The 20,860-nt window shown below is 35.9% G+C and overlaps 1 protein-coding gene across 27 annotated transcripts in view; it reads right to left on the reverse strand.

Moving 5' to 3' along the window:
* DST (dystonin) overlaps positions 1–20,860 on the reverse strand; it is a 608,843-nt gene that overhangs the window by 114,942 nt on the left and 473,041 nt on the right. For all 27 annotated transcript variants that reach the window (XM_072642521.1, XM_072642508.1, XM_072642527.1 and 24 more), the window contains 8 exons: positions 19,005–19,161; positions 17,677–17,803; positions 15,860–15,922; positions 12,831–13,066; positions 11,738–11,867; positions 7,383–7,582; positions 5,132–5,627; positions 1,942–3,413 (listed from right to left, as the gene is read on the reverse strand). In XM_072642521.1, coding sequence (XP_072498622.1) covers positions 1,942–3,413; positions 5,132–5,627; positions 7,383–7,582; positions 11,738–11,867; positions 12,831–13,066; positions 15,860–15,922; positions 17,677–17,803; positions 19,005–19,161 — 2,881 coding nt within the window. The remainder of the gene's footprint in view (positions 1–1,941; positions 3,414–5,131; positions 5,628–7,382; positions 7,583–11,737; positions 11,868–12,830; positions 13,067–15,859; positions 15,923–17,676; positions 17,804–19,004; positions 19,162–20,860) is intronic.

Raw genomic sequence — 20,860 nt, forward strand, 5'->3', positions numbered from 1 at the left:
TGTGGGGAACTCCCAGATGAGGGGAAAATGCAGTTTGGCCCTTTCTTTGCAACATCCTGTCTTAGAGTAGACTGGAGCACTGAGAAACTAAGCGATTTGCCCAAGGTCACAACCAGTGAGGTCACAGGAGGGACTTAAAACCCAGGTCTTTCTGGCCCAGAGGCTAGTTTTCTATATGCAAGATGAAAGGAGAAAATTACTGCGAGTTTCCACAATTTCACATTTGCCTGCTCTATAAAACTATTAACAGTTTGGAAAAAAATATATTGTGGATAGCATGTTCTTTCCTAAAAAGGACTCCACTTTAAAAATAATGGGAATATCCTAGCTAAGAAAGAGGGATATTTACGAAACATATCTGGGAAACTGAATGTTCTTTAAGACAAACTACTGTTATCCTGTCCATTACTGCTAAATTCTCTGATGCTGGTTGAACTATTTTGAATAACTAAACATATCATACCAAAAAAATGGTGCCACAAAAGCAGGAGGGGGGGAAATGGCCTACAGAGAAAAAGAAATGCGTATAGCCTCTACGTGTCCTGACCTATAAGGCCATTCAATAATGCTACTGAGAAAAGGAAACTACTGAGAAAATACCACTACAAGGAATCTGATTTAGTGAATATATTTGGAAGCCTATCCATTCTACCAATGTTCTTCTCTGATGGGAAAGAAATGGGCTTTTTCACCCTGTGGTTTTCATTTTCTTCTTTTTTATCTATAAATGGTGTAATACACCTTCAAGTGTCCTTACAAGGGGATAATATTTACATCTTGAGACTCTGCTAGTATACGTGATATCTGAAAGAGTATTCTTGATTCCCACAAGATAGATGTCTCCTCATGAGTGCCCTCTCTCATGCCCAGTGACCTCATTAGTCTATAGTCTTCACTCTGCTGAGGATGCACTTCCCCTATCACCATCAAATGTAATGTCAATCAAGGACTAACTCAGTGAAGCAAGGGATAAGCAGGTTACTTGGAATTTAAAATATATGAACTCAATAAAGGGAGGAAATAGAAGGATATTGGAGAAACAAAATCAAGAAGAATGAGAGGATGGTACAAAATAAAATGAAAAGGGAGTGAAAAGTTCAGAAAGAGTCATAATTTATTCTAGAAAAGAATGTGGGGAAAAAAAATTAAGAAAATCAAACTGGGTAGCAGATCATGTTTGTGTATGTGTATGTTTTTGTGTATCATGTTTTGATTTGTTATATGATTTCTTCCATTTATTTTAGTCCGACTACATAGCATGGCTAGTGAAAATGTACTCAATAGCAAAGTATATGTAGAACCTATACAGAATTGTATGCAGTCGTGGGGAGGGAGGGGGGTAGTGGGAGGCAGGTGTGGGGGGGATAAAATATCAATTGTATGGCAGTGATTGTTAAACATTAAAAAATAATTAAAAAAAAAAGAAAGAAAGAAAATCAAACTGGTTTGCTATAGGACTAGAGAGTGGAACACAGGTATGAACCAGGGCATAAGGAGAAGCAGAACAGCTGACTGAAATCTGGCTAAGGTCTTATCAGAGAAGATCAGGTTGTTTTCATGATTGTGATGAGTTTTCCAGTATCTTTTAGTACCTAGAACTTCTAAACTTGCCTCAGGCATGTCTCTAGTGAGGACTCCAACTCCTAGGAGCCCTTAAATTGACTCAGACTCCTGACAAATTGTGTTCTAGTGGGCTGCCCCAGACCAACAAAAATTCACTGAATCCAGATCTCTATAGCAGCCATTCAACCACCTGCTCTCTTCTCTCCATCAGATAAACTACTGCACCTGGGCAAAATACACTCCATCACTATTCACATTCAGCTACAGTGCAGTAGCTGCACTTGCAGTTCATACAAAAAAATAGAACCCCATGTCCACACTTACAAGAAATTGATTCTTGTAACAATAAAAAGATCCATAAAATAAAAATCTTCCTACCTGGAACACATTAAGTTGCTGGTTGATTGTTTCTGTTTCCATTCCAACAGTGCCCTGTGACTCTTCGTGTTCTTCAGCTTTCTGGAGAAGATTATAAATTTTCTCTAATTTATTGTAAAATTCTTCAAGCCGGGAAATAGTCCCTTCAATTTCTTCCTCTCTGGCCTTTGCTCTGTCCAATAATTTACTGCACTGTTTGTTCAAAGCTTCCAAGTCTCTCTTAATTCCAACAAGATCAGGAGATGTTTCCTCTGTGGTTAACATCATTTTGCAGGTTTTATTGGCATTTTCATTGTCAGTTATAAGGTCTTCTAGCTTCTTAAGAAAGTTCTTGATATCACTCTTCTGTCTTTGCAGCGTGTCTCTATCTCTTCCCACCGAAGCCATGCTATCCAGCTCATCATCAAATTCCGCAAACTGAGAAAACATTTCTCGGATGGTGTTCTGGAAATGACCAATGCCCTGAAGCTTTGTCTCCAAGAAAGAACATTTTTCTTCAACTTGCTGGCTGACTTCATTGTGCTCCTGTTCTAAAGATTCTACCTCTAACAAGAGATCTGAGGTTCCCTTGGAATCTGAAGCTTCCAGTACCAGGTCCTGAGCAAACTTTTTGGCTGACTCTATCTGGGGCTTCAAGGCCTGAAGCGATTTCTGCTGGGCCTGCATAGCTGTTAAGTGCTTATTACTGCAAGCCTGAGGTCCTAAGGAATTATGAACTTCCAGTTGCTCCTTGGCACCCCTCAGCTGCCCTTGGGCTTCTCTGATGTTCTCTTGGAACTCTCTAAGCTGCTGGGCCATGTTTTCCAGAGAATGTTTCTTACTATGGAGTAGTTCAGTGACCATGTCTACTTTCTGGATCAATGTCTTATTCTCTTCCCTAACAACCTCTTTGTCTGTCTCACTGGCACTGAGCAAGCTATTTGCAGCATTGTTTAATAATTCTACCATTCCAAAGCGTTGGTCCATTTCTTTCTGCAAAGCCTTCACTTTAGTGATCAACTTCTCTGTTTCCTCAGGATCTGGGCAAACCTTTATTTCCATCAAGTTGTTTTGGCATTTGTCTATCCATGGCCTAAGGCTGTCTACATGCTCTTTGTACTTAAGGGCTTTCTCCAAACAATCATTCAGCTTCTCTTGTCTTTCTGTCATTTGTTTAATAAGTCCATCCCAATTGGTTTTAATTGCGTTAAGCTGCAACTGCAAGTCAGCCTTCTCAGTCTCCTGGGTTTTCAATAACAAATTTTCACCTTCTCCAATAATTTTTTCATATGAATCATAATGGTCAGTCACAGCTTTCTTAAATTCTTTCTGGTCTTTAATTAATTCCTGTAAGACATCAAGTTTGGCTGACACAGGGCGTAACTGGTTTTGCTGTTCCTTCTTTGTGCCCAGCCAAGTCTGAAAATCTTTAGACATTTGCTGAAACTGATGGGAGCTTGCACAGGCTGACTGAAGTTGTTGAACATGATTTCCTGCAAAGAATATGACAGATTAATTTTCTTTTGTCATAAGATATTGATTGAATGTGTCAAAATTAACATCTGAATCAAAGAAAAACTAACAAATGGGATGAATGTCAAGGATACTTTAAAATAGGTGTCTGCAGCTACTTTATCATTGAATGCCACCATTACCCATGGAAAGCCAATGACTATGAGGAATAGGCCTAATCCAGGGAGGGAAGAAAAAAGGGAAACAGGTCCTGAAATATGACACAGAAATGACAAAGGCAGAAGAGTGTAGGGGAGTGATAGGTAAAGCAGGAGAGGAAGATATATGTGAAATGACAAAATGGTAGAGTATCTCTAACTGCCTCAAATGCCACTCAATTTCTGTAACTCAAGACCAAGGCTGTTTAACTCTATTTTCTGTTGTTGTTTTAGTCTGGTTTTTTATTTTCTTGGGTTTTTTTTTTTAGCTAATATTTATATAAAACTTACTAGGTGCCAAGCAGTGTAGCTAAAGCATTTTCAAATTATCTTCTTTGATACTCATAACAACCCTGGAAAGCAGGAGTGCTATTATGATCTTCATTTTACAGATGAAGAAACTGAGGCAAATAGAGTTAAGTGACTTGCCCAGGGTCACACAACAAGAATCTAAGGCTGGATTTTAATTCAGGTCTTCCTGACAACACCCCAGTGCTCTGTTCATGGCAGCACTTAGCTGTTCTAAATTAATCACCTGTGACTGATAAAAGAGGGCAAAAAATCCTCTAATATGGTGTGGGAAATGATCAACATTTAAATTATACTTAGTGTAATTACTTAATTTTTAAGAATGTTTAAGTCACTGTCACAGTGGAGAAATGACTACTAATGTTAAGCAACAAATATTTATTACAACCTACCTTTAAGAGCCTAGGATGCATTCCAAAAAGGATAAATAAATGTAGAGTGAAAATTTATGTTTCTTTTCTGCTCCACTAGCCTTTCTGCCCAGAGCTCACTTCTGCTTGCCCTGCGGAAAATCTAGATACTAGCAGCAGATAGGAGCAAGTGAGCACAAAAATGGCAAAAAAACAAAAAACAAAAACAAAAAAACACCTTCTTTTCAAGATGTGCCTACAGAAAAGTATTCTTTGATAATCACCAGTATACAAAGATATGAAGTAGGCAGAGTCGATTGTTGTTTTGTGTTTGTTTTCTGTTCTGAGTGATTTTATCAGAAAACACAGATGTTTTACAACTGTCTCAGAAGCAACAATTTAGCAGCAACAAAAAGCATATTTCCAATATATGTATTTTTAAACCACACCAATCCAGTAAGAAATAGACCAAGACTGTTCTGTAGTGAAAGAAGACAGGCCCTGAGGAAAGTAGACATTACAGTGATCCACATAATTTACATAATTTGCCTTCTCTTTTATGGTAATGGTTGAGTAAGTTCTTTGGGGTTTTTTATTTTGCGAGGTTTTTTGGAGGTGATTAGGATTAAGTGACTTGCCTAGGGTCATGTAACTAGTAAGTGTCTGAGCCTGGATTTGAAGTCAGGTCCTCCTGACTCCAGAGCCAGTACTCTATCCACTGCACTATCTAGCTGTCTCACAAGTTCTTTCACCATTCAGGAATGAGTGGCAAAAGAAATGGGCAATACATGTATGTTTTTATCTTTCTCCATTCTTCCCATCCCCAGCAAAAAGATGGCAGAAATATAGGGATATACATATTTTTGATTAAAATCCACAAACCTGATTTTTGTTCCATATTTTTAAATGCTTTTACGATTCCTTCTAGCTGCCTACTGAGTTCTGCTTTTAAGTACTCCTCTCCAACCAATGCTGACAACTCTTCACAGAGGGTCTGGGCCGCTTTTATATTCTTCATTTCCTGTTCTACTTCCTGCTTCATTTTTTGGGCTGTTTCCAACTGCTGTTCCATGGCATCAGGGTGTGTGCTCACAGCCAGACTGGTGCTGAGTTTATTATCCAAGTCACTTAGCTTATCAGAAAGGTTTCTCAGCAGACTTTGATACTGGGTGCTTTTAACAATGGCTTGGTCAATTCGATCACATCTGTTACTCAATTGACCTGTCAGGCTATCCCATTTTTGGGACACAACTGCCAGCTGTCCTTTTACAGTTCCATGCAGAGGATGGTGTTCACCTGGTTTACTTAGAATGCTCTGACCAGTTGCTGTTAACTGTTCATACTGAGGCTTCCGAGTTTCAAATTCTTTTAGTAGGATCTGGGATAATGGAGGGAAAAAAACTGATTTACTCAGGTAAATAGAACATCAAATTTCTAAGCTAATAAGCAGTTCTACTAATAATGAAACATTTCTTCATGTGCTTTTTAAGTTTTTTTCTCTGAATACTCCATGTCATCACAGTGCATCTTCAAATCAATGATTGCTAATATCACCCAAAGATAACATACTTTGACTATCAGGATAACATGAAAATAAAACTCAATTATAAGTTCTACTCTTCAAAAAGAAAGAGGAAAAAACCCCAGAATGTGAATTTTCACCTATTAAATCAATATGGAGAAATTAATAGTTGCAAAGAAAATAGGGCATTGGGTAGAGTTGATGTTATAAAGTAAACAGTTAATATGTTTCCAGTGACATCGTTTAAGGCATTCAAAAAATCCCTGAAAGTTCACATTATAGAAATACACAGTGACAATTCTGAAATGTATTTTTAATACATTCTAACATTTAGAATAATTTACAAAGTATTAGATGTATATATGAGAGGCAGTGTGGCAAAATGGATAAAGAGTTGCCCTTGGAACCAAGAAGACTTGAGTTCAAGCCCCTCTTCGGACATACACTGGCTGTGTGGCTCTAGGCAAGTCACTTAAATTTCCTGTGTTTTAAACAGCTCTCTAAGACTCTTAAGTTTCAGAGAGAAGGCATCATTAATATATTGGTACAGGACGTTTTCTCATCTGTAGTTTCCTATACCATTGAGTCACAAGGTGTAGTTCTTATCCTGTTGTGTGTATACACATGCATATAAACATATCTGTGCATATGGACACATATATGTGATAAACTTCATTTCTATTAGTGTACCTGGGCCCCAATATTAAAAGGGGTGAACCTTAACTCATGCTTCTCACAGAGAAAAAGATCAATATGACGATTTCACTTTGCAAACCATTCCAATAATTTCTTCCTTCAAGTACTGTCAAGTCTAGCTTCAAAATAGCACTTGGCTCCAAGAGATGGCTACATGCTACTTGCCTGCATGTTTAAATCAGAATAGCCCAATAATCCAGATTCTTATCTTCTAATATTTTCCCTCCATTCAGACTTGCCTCTAGACTTTACAGAGTAAGGCTCACTGCTTCACAATCCAAGTTCCTACATGCAGATGCGCTCACTTCCACAAAATGTGCTTCTGCTATTCTGTCTGACCTAACCTTAATGTCTTTTGCTTGTGGATTTATGTGTCTTTTGATTTGTCTAATTCTAACCAGCTGTGTTCCAGAAGTTCTTCCTTTCCAGTCTTAAAAATTGTCCCTTCCCTTCTCATTCTGTTCATCTCTTCTCAGTACTATATTACATTGGTTTTAAAAACAATATTATCCACAACCACAATCAAATGAATAAAACCTCAAAGAGGCAATTTCTAAACAGTAAAAACTGTGTACTTTAGCTTCACATAAAAATGTTATGAGCTGTTTACATGCTCAGATTAATAAAACTTCAAAGGAACTCACTTAAATGGAGTATGAATAAACCATAATATAGTTGAAACAACAGCATTAGTTAGCATACTCAGATAATCAGGTAGATTTCTCCCAGGCCAAGAATCATACAGTTTCCAGTCTTTCAGGATTCCATTCATTTCTTGGGGTTGTTCTGGACATTACACTCATCTCTCAGAGAAGTTATTGTATTGAGAGTGCCGAGCTAACATGTTGACAATGGAGAGATTTTTTTTTTAACAAATATTACTACAACAGCAAGGAATTATTAGGTAATATTTACCTGGACCTGCTGCTTCTGAGTATTAAGCATATTTGGGTCAATTGATAAGGGCCCAAGCACACTGACCATCAGTTCTTTTTCTACAAGCCACTGCTTTAACTGAGCTTCCACAGTCTGGAATTGGGTCAGGTTATTTGAGGATTCCTCCAGCTTTTGTTGTCTATCAGCTGTTAACTGATTGAGTTGCTTCCACTTGGAATCTAAAAAAGAAAAAAGCAAAGTATTAAATGGACATTTTCACTTTCCCTGTTAATATCACCTGGTATACATATCGTTCAATGCTATAAAATGAATGAAACGATGCACAACAGAAATTTGCCTTTGCCCTCATGTTCATTTTTACAGTTGAACCAAGATCTTAACTATTGAAACATGGAGGATTTTTACAATGTAGGTTTCAAAGTCCCTTTTGGTTCCATGTCAATTACGTTATCTAAATTAAAAGAGAAGAAAACATCGAGCTGATTTTGCAGAGATCACAAGGTACAAAAGATACTCAAGTTCAAAGAAGGTTTTAAGACTTCTTTCTTTCAAAAACATAAGCATGAGAATTCCTATTTGTGCTATAAACATACAATTTTTTTTCTTTAAACTCATAGTTTTAAATAGCACCTTACCACAGAAGATTTTCTAACCTGACCTACTATGCAAGCCTGAACCTTACATCTTCAACAGTCTGCTGGAAATTTCTATCTAGATGATCCAGGATCATCTCAAACTCCACATGCCAAAAATCAGACTAATCTTCCCAACACTGGTTTACACGACTAATATTCCTATTTCTCTCAGTATCACCTCCATGTTTTCAGTAACTTTAGTTTGAAACGTCAGAATCATCTCTGGCTGTTCTTTTCTCTTGTTTCTCAATTCTAATCAGTCATCAACTCAACAAGATATACTAGAAAGACCACAGGACTTTCAGTAAAAAAGAAAGAAAAAGAAAACAAATCCTGATTCTGATCCATACAGGCCATGGTTTCAAGGGCAAGCTACTTAATCTCTCATTCTTAGTTTCCTTATCTGTAAAACAATGATACTAATAATTTTAAACCTGAGTTTTCTATAAACACAAGCTATTGTTACTGTTATCTGTTTTCTTTTAGGTAGCTTTAGAGGGAAAAAGATCAATGGCTGTGGCTCAGATGGGAACTAGGAAGGCCTCTTTCAATGGCTCAAGACCCAGAGCCTCCTCCACAAAGCATTTTCTGACGAGGTCAGCCCAGTTAGCAATGATTGCTTCCTCTAAAATAACAGGCTTGATGACTATACCAGTAGTTCTTAACCTAGGATTGATTAATTTGTTTGCCTCACTCACAGTTAGAGTTTAATAAATGTATATAGAATGAATTGAATAGAATTGGTTTCCTTTGTAATCCTATGCATTTTATTTTATGTATTTAAAAACATTATTCTGAGAAGGTACCCATAAACTTAACAAGACTAACAAAGGGGTCACAACACAAAAATTCTTATGAACCCCTGAATCTGAATCATCCATTTGGCATCTCATACACATCCTTGAACTCCCAGAGTTATCCTTTTATGTGTGGCCCCCTTATAATCATGCCAGTCATAAGTTGCAAAAGCACCTATCATAGTACCTTGCATCTAGCAAATATTTTGAAAATTTCAGTATGTTGAGTTTCTTCGATAGGTAACAAAACAGTCAGAGTTTTTCTTCCAAGTGCTGAATGCATTCTTAAATTGCAACATGTTAAATTATGCCATTTAAGAAAAAGAGTATTAATCTATGCATTTCACACAAATTATTTCTTTCAGGAGAGAAAAAAGAGCTCAGTGTACACGCAATAAACATGAGGTTAGCTGGGTTCTGATTATCTTTGTCATTAGGTAATGGCTACATAATATTATTTGAATGCTTTCATATATAAGGCATGTGACAAATACTTAAAAGAAATGAAACAACCTCCAGAAATTGACATTATAAGGATTAAAGTTCAGCTTTATACTATGGAATTTAAATAAAATCAAAGTAATGACAAATAATTAGAACAAGGAAATGGAATGGCCTGAATAAGGGAGAAAACTTACAAATAATTAGATAACACTAAAATCCCCACTCTTGAAATATGCAAAATTGAATTTAACTGAACATTGGAGGGTGGGGTTTTAAAAGAAATCTTCCACTAGAATTTTTCATCTCCAGTTTCTAAATTCTATACTCTTATGTCCTCTTTTTAACAGAGACCAACAAGGCACAAGAAATAATCTGAACAAAGATAATAGATAAATTTGTGGCTGTGATCAATTAAGTCTATCAGTAAGTTAGATTTTCATTTTTCATGGCCCTTATTTACCTGTAACATATATGCATTACTTCATATCCTCATTATTCTGTCCAATTCATAATACTCATTTTATGATATACAAATAAGCCCATATTTTTGTCTTTTTTTCTAAAATAAGCATAATCTTGAAAATATATTAAATGACCCTTGCTTACTGACTCTTCTTTATACTTAAAGCAAAAGATAACAGGGGTTTAGCAAAAGACTCACTACAGACTACTGCTTAATAACAGATCTCATAAGGCAGTATACACTTTTTCATTTATCAATTCAATTTCAACTTTATCAATTAACCAAGGATAAAAACCACTTATGAAAATGTGCTAGGGAGGAGCACGTATATTTAGGGGAAAAAAAAGGATATGAGAAGTCTATGTGCAAAACTCATGGAAGAGAGATTTTGTTTCAAAGTAAGGACTTCCTAACAATTAAAACTGTCCAAAAATGGAACAGGATCCTCTAAAACTAAAACTGTAGAGGATTCAACAGTATTAATAGGAAGATGTGGTACAATGACTTCTTAAGGCCCTTCCCCATGCTAAGATCTGTAAATTTGCAATTATGATAGCTTCTCAATTACTACAAGAGTAGAATCTTTGACCAGAAGCCAAAATTATATCATAAATGAGACCCAATTGGTTCTGATTCAGAATAATAGGAAGCACATGGAAAGTGCGTTAGGCCTGAAATCAGGAAGACTGAGTTAACAATGACATTGTAATACTGCCCAAGTCACTTAACCGTTACCTGCCTTAGTTTCCCTAGCTGTAAAATGAGCATAATGCTAATAGAACCTACCCATCAAGGTGGCTGTGAAAATAAAAATGAGATAATATTTGTAAAGAACTTTGTAAATCTTCAAGTTCCATATAGATGCCTAATCATTAAAAGAAGCACAAAGGCATAGCAGGAACAAGGGAGAAGCTGGAACCAGAGAAGGGTAGAAGGCACACCTTGCCATGTCATCTTATTAAGTTCTTCTCAACCTTAAGGTACAAAAAGTGCCTAGGAAATACTGCCCAAGTGAAGTGTAAATTAAGTATAAGGTCATTATATATAGATATAGATATAGATATAGACATATATAGATATATAGATATATAGATATAGATAGAGAGATAGATACACCTGTGTATGTGTGTGCGTGTGTGTATAAAATTTGATAGTAGTAGTAGTTGCTTGAATTTATATAGCACTTTAAGGTTTGCAAAATGTTTTACATAAATTATCTCATTTATCTTCACAACAACCCTGGAAGATAGATGCTATCCCCATTTTACAGATAAGGATACTGAAGCTGAGAGATGTTAAGCAAAGCAATCCAAGTGACACCACAAAGCCAGTGTATGAGGTGGGTGGTATTTGAACTCAGGTTCTATACCTACACCTCCTAGCTATATTTTCAGAAAAATATTATGAAAAGTGTATTATGTAAATGTATAACTAAAATTTTTGTAAAATACAGACCCATACCCTGTTATTTAAGATCATTAGCTCTTTAGAAGCCTGTCTACTATCTACTGGCCTATGTTCCTAAAATAATTAAAATAAGTATAAATTATAGTCTTTATAAAAATTATCTTTGAATTAATCATGGGTGTTAAAAATAGAAATGCCCAATTAAATCGCAGGATGCTATAAATAAGAAAATGAAAAAAAACAGTATCCCTGGAAACATCTTCTGTGAGCACATAAATATTTTTCTAAATGTGAAAAAGCCAGGAAAAAAAAGAAAACTTGATAACACCAAAAATGTTTATCATTGATAAAAATACATTCCATTCTGGTTTATCTTCCTAATGGATACTTCTTGGTTTTTCAAAATGTGGGAGCTATTGAATTTGATATACCAATGATCTCCTAATTTTCATCTCAATTTCATTTAAAGTGACTCTTCTAAAGATAGGGAAACATTAAGCATGAGTGAAAACATTTGAAGACTATGCAGGTGTGTGTGCTTTTAATGTTTTCCAATAAGGCTGAAAATACAAAACTCTAGTTGATATCTTCATACTAACAATATAAAGTCCTACACCTACACCATACCTATCTCCGCCAACATCTGTCTCCATTTGGGTGCCTCTGGAGAGTCTGGGTTCTGTTCCATCAAATCTGTCAATTTGTCTTTCAGCTCTTGCACTTTATTCATATTTTGTTTTAGTTCTGTTTCAATTGTCTGCCAAAGTGGGGGTAAAAGTCATTGTTAAATTGTATTTTAAGTCAAAATACATATGAAGATATAATCAAATAACAACTCTGTAATATGACCTACAGTAAGAAATCACCATTCAACAGGTGGCCTAGTGCCATTACTCAAGAAAAGAATATGAAGATTTAAACAAAAATCAGGATTATAGAGATAATGATTAGTCCCTACAACAGAAAGCACACTTAGTACTGTCAATAACAGCAACCAACCATTCTTATGTGTTTGTTAACCAGAAGGTATACAGCAGTGCCACAGCAAATATGAAAGAATCCCTGAACTCAAGGGCCTTGTCATCTACTGTGGGGGATGCTAATCAATCAATTAGCTAAAATGGAAGAGAAATAGTAGTAGGTCTGATGAATGCTCAAAGTTTTCCAATGAAAGAGTAAGACCTTTACTCTGTCAAAAATGCTTTCACTATTAGATTAAAAAATACATCTTAGAGACAACAGATACAGTATTTTGATCTTGTGTAGATTTTTGCTACCAGCATCACAAAAAGGTAAAACTTTGTTCTAAGTTTTCAGAGCATGCCAATGTTAGGCAAACTGCTCACTGACAAAAATATAGGCAAAGGTAATGCTATTTTATATATGAGGGGACCCATTAACAGATTTAGCTCCAAATAAATCAAGATTCCCAGTTGATTAATACTTTCACATTGGAACTAAACATAAAGTTCTCAAAGTGTCTTACTGCTATCAGCTCATTCAACCCTGTATCATTCTTCTGCAAGAAGTAACTATTACTCCAATAATATAATAAATAATTATATGATAAAAAAATTATTACTCCTATAATATTAAGCACAGTGAAGTGATATTACTTTTTAGTTTTTGAAGTCACCAGGTTCAAAATTGGACACAGAATGCCTGTCAGAAGTCTCTTCTGAAGACTAATCAATGAACTTACTTCATAAAAAAGAATTACCTTATTCTGCTCAACTTGTGTCTTCACACCTTCACTATCTGTAGGGGTTGCATCCCATCCTGTTGCCTTTTTGTCCATTTTGTCTAACCATTGCAGCATTGAACTTGATTCTTCCTGAGCCTTTTGCAATACTGTGAGTTTGGCATCCAGTTCAAAGATTTTGTCCTTCAGTGTGACTCCAAGATTTTCATAACTGTGATTTATGTCAGTCACTTTTGTTTTGATGGAGGTCAGTTCTAGGAATTTTTTTAAAAACAAAGGCTATATTAAGGCTCCCAAATATATTTAGAGTCATTAAAGTTAGATGAAATGAAATGTTATACATGCTGCAATTTTCTCAATATTATCATTTGCTAATACAAGAATAACATAGTGGAAAGAATACGAGACTTCAAGCCATTCAATGGCCTTCTCAAAATGCCAGCTCTACAACTTATTTTTAGGTTTGATCTTAGATAATTCACATTTCTCTGACTCTGTTTCACCTGTATGGTAGAAGAGTAATACTTACTCTACATCTCCCCGACAGGGTTGTTGTAAGGACATAAACATCCCTCTCTCCTCGCTGTTCCTACTCCCTACCTCCCTCCCTCATTCTCCCTATCTGCTTCTCTCATTCTCCTTCTCTCTCTCCATGTATATCTACATATCTACATGTAGATATGTAGCCATAAATATGCACTAAAGTGCATAGTACTGATGGGGTGGTGGGACCTGGACCCCAAAAGGCTAAGCAACCCAGTTCTCTATGAGAAAATCTTTCCTTGTTGCAGACATATTCAGACCTAACCCTGTAATTCCTCAGATAAAAGCTATCTCAGGGATGCCTGGCCCAAGGACTCTTCCCTGGCACCTGATTCCCAAAGATCATGCTCTGGCAATCCTTCTACTTTATCCTTTCAACAAAGCTATCTCTGTTGACTCCCTGAATTTTCCCATACATTCCAGCAGCCCAGACCACTGGCAACTGGCCCACCCCACACTACTCACCACTCCTTAATCCCACCCAGATCTTTTCACTGTCCCTTTTGTATACAAGCATCAGCATCATCTTCACTAGTTTGGAAGTTCCCTAAGTAACTTCATTCACCCTCTTCTGTTGGTATCACAATAAACTTTGCCACTTGACTGAAGGATAATTTGAGTGTATGAATTCCACCTGACACTGCCTTGTCCCCTGGCATTTTGGGGGACCACTAAACTGTGTCAGCACCCCTAAACCATGTCAGTACTATTTACACACAATAATTATACGTATCTGAAACTTCCCAGGGATGTAGTGGGTAGAGTGCTGTACTTGAAGTCAGTAAGACTTACTTTCAAATATTATATCAGACACTAACTGTGTGACCCTAGGTAAGACAGGTAACTTTTTTAGCTTCTTCATCCATAAACTGAAAGGGTTTGAAGAGGATGGAGTTGATTTCTAGCCTCCCTTCTAGCTCTAAATCTATGATTCTGTAATCTACTGCACTTACTTCATTGGGTGACTGTGAGGATCAGATGAAATAATGTATGTAAAATACTTTGCAGACCCTGAGTGATCTCTCTCTTCCCCTCTCCTCCTTTTCCTCCTCCTTCCTTTCTTCCCCTTTCTCTCCTTTCCTTTCTCTCTCTCTTTCCCCCTTTCCCCCTCTGCATGCATATACAGATATACAAATTTTAGGTGGGGGAGGGGTTTCAGAGCCTGGAGATTCATTTGTAAGGGGAACTTCCAGTACAGAAACTTCATCCACTTATGAATATCTGCAATTCATTTATAACTTATAATCTTAGAAAGAAGGTGTGGGGAACTGAAAAGGTCAAGGGACTTGCCCAGAGTTAAAAAGGTAATATTTATAAGAGAAGAACCTGAATCCTGACCCTGAGACTGGTTCTATGTCTAACACATCATGCTGCCTCTCTCCCTTACACATACTTGGTATTTAACAAATAATAGTTTCATTGGACTAAACTGGAAAAGAAAAAGGGAAATAGTAAACTGTTCTGAGATTTTGGAAGAAGAAGGGCTCACTTCTCACTTGGAAGCTGGGAGAGGAAACTAGGAAAGCAACAACGAATGAGCAGCTGGTGTTTGAGTTAACAGGAAAATTGTTGATATAATGACAAGAAATTGTTAATACCAAATGTAATATGGATTTCCACTCCTTAATGATCCTAGTAGTGTCAGAATTTTTATAATATCTTTACATTCCTACTCTTACAATACTTATTTTTTATTAGATCAAACTGATCGCCACTTAGAGATTTCACCTTGTAAAGGAACCTAGCTTAAGCTGGATCTCAGCTTTTAATGTCCTTGCCCCCTTCGATTGGGATTTATGGTATGAAGGGCAAAAGCTAGAATGAAGTTATTTTCTTTGCCTGAATTGCCAGGGCCACTGGGGTCTCATGACTAGGCCTTGATACCTCATACTACCTCCTCCTTCTTCCCTCCTAAAAGTATAAACTTTTCATAGGTCTCTTGGTTGGGAAATCCATTGTGCTCTGCAATCATGAAACATCCCTCAGGGTGGCAGGTTTGCTACCCTGTTATCTCAATTAAAGATGCCTTATTCCTCAACTCACAACTTTGATTTATTTCAGGGCTTGACAGAGTTGAGCCTGAAAGAATATGGAGGATTCTAATTAATAAAAACTAAAATTGGGAAAGGATATTCAAAAGTGTTTAAAATAGTACAGATAATGGTGTGGAGGCAAGAAAGTGCTGCAAGTGTATGTTGGAGCAAAGAACACAAAAAAGAAGAAGGAGTTCATTTTGTTCAGTAGGCACAGGCAAACCACTGAAGTGTTTTTGTAGGGAGAAAACAATGGAGCCAGACATTAGGAAAATGAAGCAGTACAGCTTTATGAAACCCTATCAAAATCATCTGACATACTCTTCTGTAAAAAATTAAATATTAAAATAGCATCCCATAGTTGAAATCTAATCATTAGCACTATTTATAAATACAAGTTGGTTTTTGTCTTCCAATGATGTAACCTTCCAAAAATTTTATAACAAATAGGTAGTTTAAATTACTACTCACCTTTATTTGTCAAGAATTCTTGCGTATCTGAGGTTGTTCCTTCACCATTTAAGATTGATCCACCTGAGAGAACAACAGGAATATTCCAGTTTTGAAAGAAAAAATTCATAATTTCATGAGTAGAAATTAATATGGACCACCTTACAAACTTCTATGTTCTAAATAGGTATTTCTTAAAGAATTAATATTTAAGAATGTAAAATATCATCTCTAAAAAGTCAAAGTGAGGAACAAAGATTCACGAGCACTGTTTCATGAGCACTTAGAACATTAAGCTGATAATGATTTTAAATCACAAAATCACATGGTATATGCCACATTAAAAGCAGCTTATGGCAAGAATGGCTTATAATATGATATTCTAACAAAAGAACTGCACATTGTAGCAACATATAACATAATGACATTTGTCTAGTCCTTCTTAATGGCTTCTCAATCAGCTTGACATCCCAGCTCTGCTTACAACTGCATAACTTTGGGCATATGACTTCTCTCCTAAAAGCCTCTTTTTCCTCATCTGTAAGATGAAAAGGTTGGATCATACAATCTCTAAATTTCCTCCTAGCTCTAAATCCTATGATCTTATGTACTACAGCAAGAAAACAGGCTTCTGTATCTCAAAAAGGTTCTTAGATTTCTAAATTTAAAAAAAGATTTCTAAACTTTTATAGTAAAATTTTTCTGTCCTTAGCTGAAAATGTCACACAGGTGTTTCATAGGGAGTAAAACTATAATGTGAACACACAAGATCAATTTTTGCCTTAGTTAGAAACCGACAAGAAGTAGAATTGAAATTTTATTATTTAGTATAATGCATACAAGTATTGAAATAAATAAAAAGTATATATTTTAAAAAAAACTTAGTTCTAAATCGTACGAATAGAATCTGACCATGGGGGGAAAGAGTAATTATCACACCAAAATATAACATGAATCTTCCTTGCTATAGGTTTAATGGAGCATAATTAATAGTTGCCTTGGAGAAGTCCAGCTGGAGAGTTAGTGTCACAATAGTGACAGCTGGAGGATGGACAAATTAGATAAATCACAGAAGACATTTAGTAACCTTCAAAATAAAGATACAGAACTTCATTCTCACCAAATCCTTCATTTTCTGCTGTTGATAATGAAATAAATGTATTTTGCCTTAGTACAACATAAATCAAAAAATTATACAAATAGTTTTTTAAAAGAATGGTTAAAAGTAACTTTTTGTTGAAAAATTGGCTTAATTTTGAGCTATATAACTCACAGATGTCTAAGACACTATGTAATTGTTTACTGTGGTTATGCCACACAGACTCAGACAGACTAGAAGAAAACAAGAAACCTACACTTTAAACAAAAGTTGCTGTTTTCTCCCTTTCTTCCCCTTTTCCTGAGGAGACCAGAATTTTTTTTTCTTTATGAAACCCTCTAACAAAGACCAAAATCTAATTCGAATAGCCTTCTGATCTATCAGTTTGCCTACTATAAAGTCTGTCCTATTTTTTTAATTGAAAAAATATTTTTTGCTCTTCATTGCTCACATAAATTCATTGAACCACTTGTAATGGTACCCATCAATAAAATGAAGATTAAAAAAGTTTTATTTTCAAAGCCTATATGTTTTGGTATGCTGCTAGCTAGCAAAAAACTGTTTTTATAAAGGATTTACACACACACACACACACACACACACAGGTATATTCTTTTGTGCTGCTAACTTTTGTTTACATCTTTAAAATTATTTTTATGCACAAATATGAAGAATGACAATGATACCATGGTAAAGAGGAACCAACTCTCAGTTTAGACAGTAACTGCAAAATACATACCTGATTTAATCACTGCTACTGCCTTTGCAGGGGAAGTCATAGCACTTATTAAGTGACATAATGACGTTCCTTCGTTGTTTACTTTCTGAATCTCTGGTGCTTTCGAACTCCACTCCCCTTGTAATTTCTTGAAAGGTAAAAACACATTATTTTTCCACTTTTGTTACATTTTCAAAAGCCTTTTCAGTGTATTAAATGCATAGCAGGAACAGTGATTATGATGGACTCTGATATGAGGGGGTGGATGGGAAAATGAGACAGCATCTCAATTTTTTTCTGACAGCCCCACAGTGAGCAGTGAGAGAGGAGTCACAACACATCCTATCATTCTTGCTCTGCTCCATGGAATGGAAGCTTTACTCATACTAGGTGCCACTGTATTCCAAAATAACTGTTAACTGTAAATCTAGCAAACTGTACTAGCTAATAGCAACCTTTCTTCAGAAAATGATACTGAATTTTTTTTAAAAAATGCACAAAGGCACATTTATTAGTGAGATTTAAAAAATTAATAAAAAGAGAAAAAAGGAAATAAAAATTAATTTTAATTTCTCAGAGACCAGCATAGGAAAGATTTATTTAGATAAGTCAGTGACAAGAGCATGCAATGCTCATGTCAGAGACTATAGAAACCATTATCTTCAAATGACTTCTTTGTGGCTTATATGTATGTTGCAGGATGATGCAGAGTTCATAATGGATATATCTGAGACTAACACATTTTTCAAAATGAAATGATATATAGCTGAGAATATTTCATAAAGCTGATAAATGTTTGGACTCAAAGTGATCAAGATTTGGGTTCAGATCCTGCCTCTGACACATACTAGCAATGGGACCATCAGCTAGTTACTTAATTCCAAAGGATCCCAAGCAAACAGTGTCCTAAGATGATAAATTACAGAAAACTTGTTGGTCTACATTAATGGAGAGAGTTTCTACAAAAGGAATTCCCTACACTGATGGAGTCATAGGTCAGGATAAAAAATAAACTACCACTATATGAATGTTTGATGGATTTAGGGACCAAAGTTTTGGATTGGGAGGCATTGTTTCTATCAAAAATCCATTTCTTTGTTTCTTTCAAAGATCTGTTATTTCATCCTCTCCAATCATCCATCCAGAAACAAACTCCTCTTAATTTAAAGGCTGAAAACCTTCTATTTCTTCTAAACAGAACAAATTAGTCTAAAATAATTACTTTAAACATAAGAATGTGCTGTACATAGTCTGAAGACATGATTCAAACCAAAGCACTCATCAGCATCAAGCACTACAGATATAAAAATGATACTTAACACTATTCCATCCAACATGCATTAATTCACCTTAGTTTCTTCCAAAGATTTCTTTAAATCATCTGCACCCATTGAGGGTTGCATTATGGGAATTTTTTCTGTGGCTTCTTCCATCCATGTCTTTAGGTATTTGACAAGGACCTGAAAGGCTTCTGTTTGTTCTTGACAAGATGATATTGCTTCTTTTCTACACAAACAAAAGCCACAAAATAATTTCAACAAAAATGATGGATTCCAGATGAATACGCAAGGGCTTTATCAGCAATATCTCTGACAAAAGGTATCACTGAAGGGAAAATGGTTAAATTGTTAGCAACTGCTAAGTCAAATACAGCAGAACAAACAGCTGTTCAGCTGCCTAAATTCTTGGTGCTCCTGCACTCAACATTTTGAATTTTCATATCAGTTTCATCTGTCTAGTTCAGGACTTCCTTGGGGAAGCAAGAGGTGAAAAGCAATATCTAAGCAGAAACATCTCCATCTCGAGGAAGAGTGAAGTATATAAAACAGAAATTCAGTAGGGCCATAATGGGACAGATGAATCTTGAGATTTCTATGAGTTTGAGGATCACAGTTTAAAAGGTGCAGGAGATAAGCATCTATTATCCCATGTAATGTTAAGGGAATTTGAAGATCTTTCCTGCTCCTTGATAGACCCATGTGACTTGCTTTAAGCTTTGGCCCAGTCCACAGCCTGAGTCACATGGAGACCATGGTGGGAAGGAGCCTGTGGAATGGGTAGAGCAGGAAGTGAGAGTGAGGCAGAGAGTGAGTGAGAGAAGGAGGAATTTTGCCTAGGGGAGCTTGTTGATAGGGAGGTCTAACAGAGAAAAGGCTTGGGGTTGTTGGTGCTCCTTGGATTGGTGATGCGTATAAACTTCCTTGTTACCATGGTGAAATTGGCTTTCTGATCTGAATAAATTTTTTGGTTTTGCCTTTGAGGAAGAGAGTTATTTACATTTTCCAAATTTATCCTGGAAATACACATGCATATTCATAGTGGCTACTATGGGTATCACACTGATGTTGCACCCACTAAAGAGGATGATTACAGCTATAATTGTGGTGAAATTAATAGAAGGAATAGTAGTACTTCCTTGGCCATTTCAAGCTACGTAGGAAATCAATCTAGTCAAACTTATATGTCTACTTCCCAAGCTGGATAACGTTTAGACTTTGGTAGTGACTGGGTAAATTTTATGCCATAAACAAAATCTACCTATCTGCACAGAAATGATTAATTATTCATTCAGTGGAAAACTAATAGGTTTCATTTCATTTTCTCTTAAAGTAGAAAAACATTACAGCTATTGTGTAAACTGAAGTATTTAATTCTAAAGCTAAAAAAGCAGAAATAGACTGATCAGAAATCTCAATGTAATTTATAAGAATATTAGAAATAGTTATGCCAACAGAAAGCAAGAAAAGTGAGAGAATAGCTATACATTTTGGTCTGTCCTGCCTAATTACGTGTCTTTGTTTAGTCAGACCATCGGCTAGATAAATTAAATGTCAAAATTGCCACCAGATTGCAAATTAGAAGACAAGTATAAAGAAAATAAACTGTAAAAACTCTAATTCAGTCTATCTAAACAAGCTGTTAACCCTGAAAAATGGATAAAGGCAAAGACATCAACTGTGTCACTATTTCTTATGGAAACTTAACCAATGTAAAGCAATCACTTTAACAATAAGCTCAAAATTGCTCATAAACAACCTTGGTTAATAAGTATCTGATCTCCTTGACAGGAAAGATGTATCATCAAAGGGTAACCCCCAGTTTAAAATACAAGTTCATTTACAATATGAAAAACTTGTCCAGTTTTGAATAGAAAGAAGAGAGCATGTTAGATAGAATATGAAAATGCTAAATAATACATTCAGAG

Source organism: Notamacropus eugenii, chromosome 2 (genome assembly GCF_028372415.1).
Source record: "Notamacropus eugenii isolate mMacEug1 chromosome 2, mMacEug1.pri_v2, whole genome shotgun sequence".
NCBI lineage: Eukaryota > Metazoa > Chordata > Mammalia > Diprotodontia > Macropodidae > Notamacropus > Notamacropus eugenii.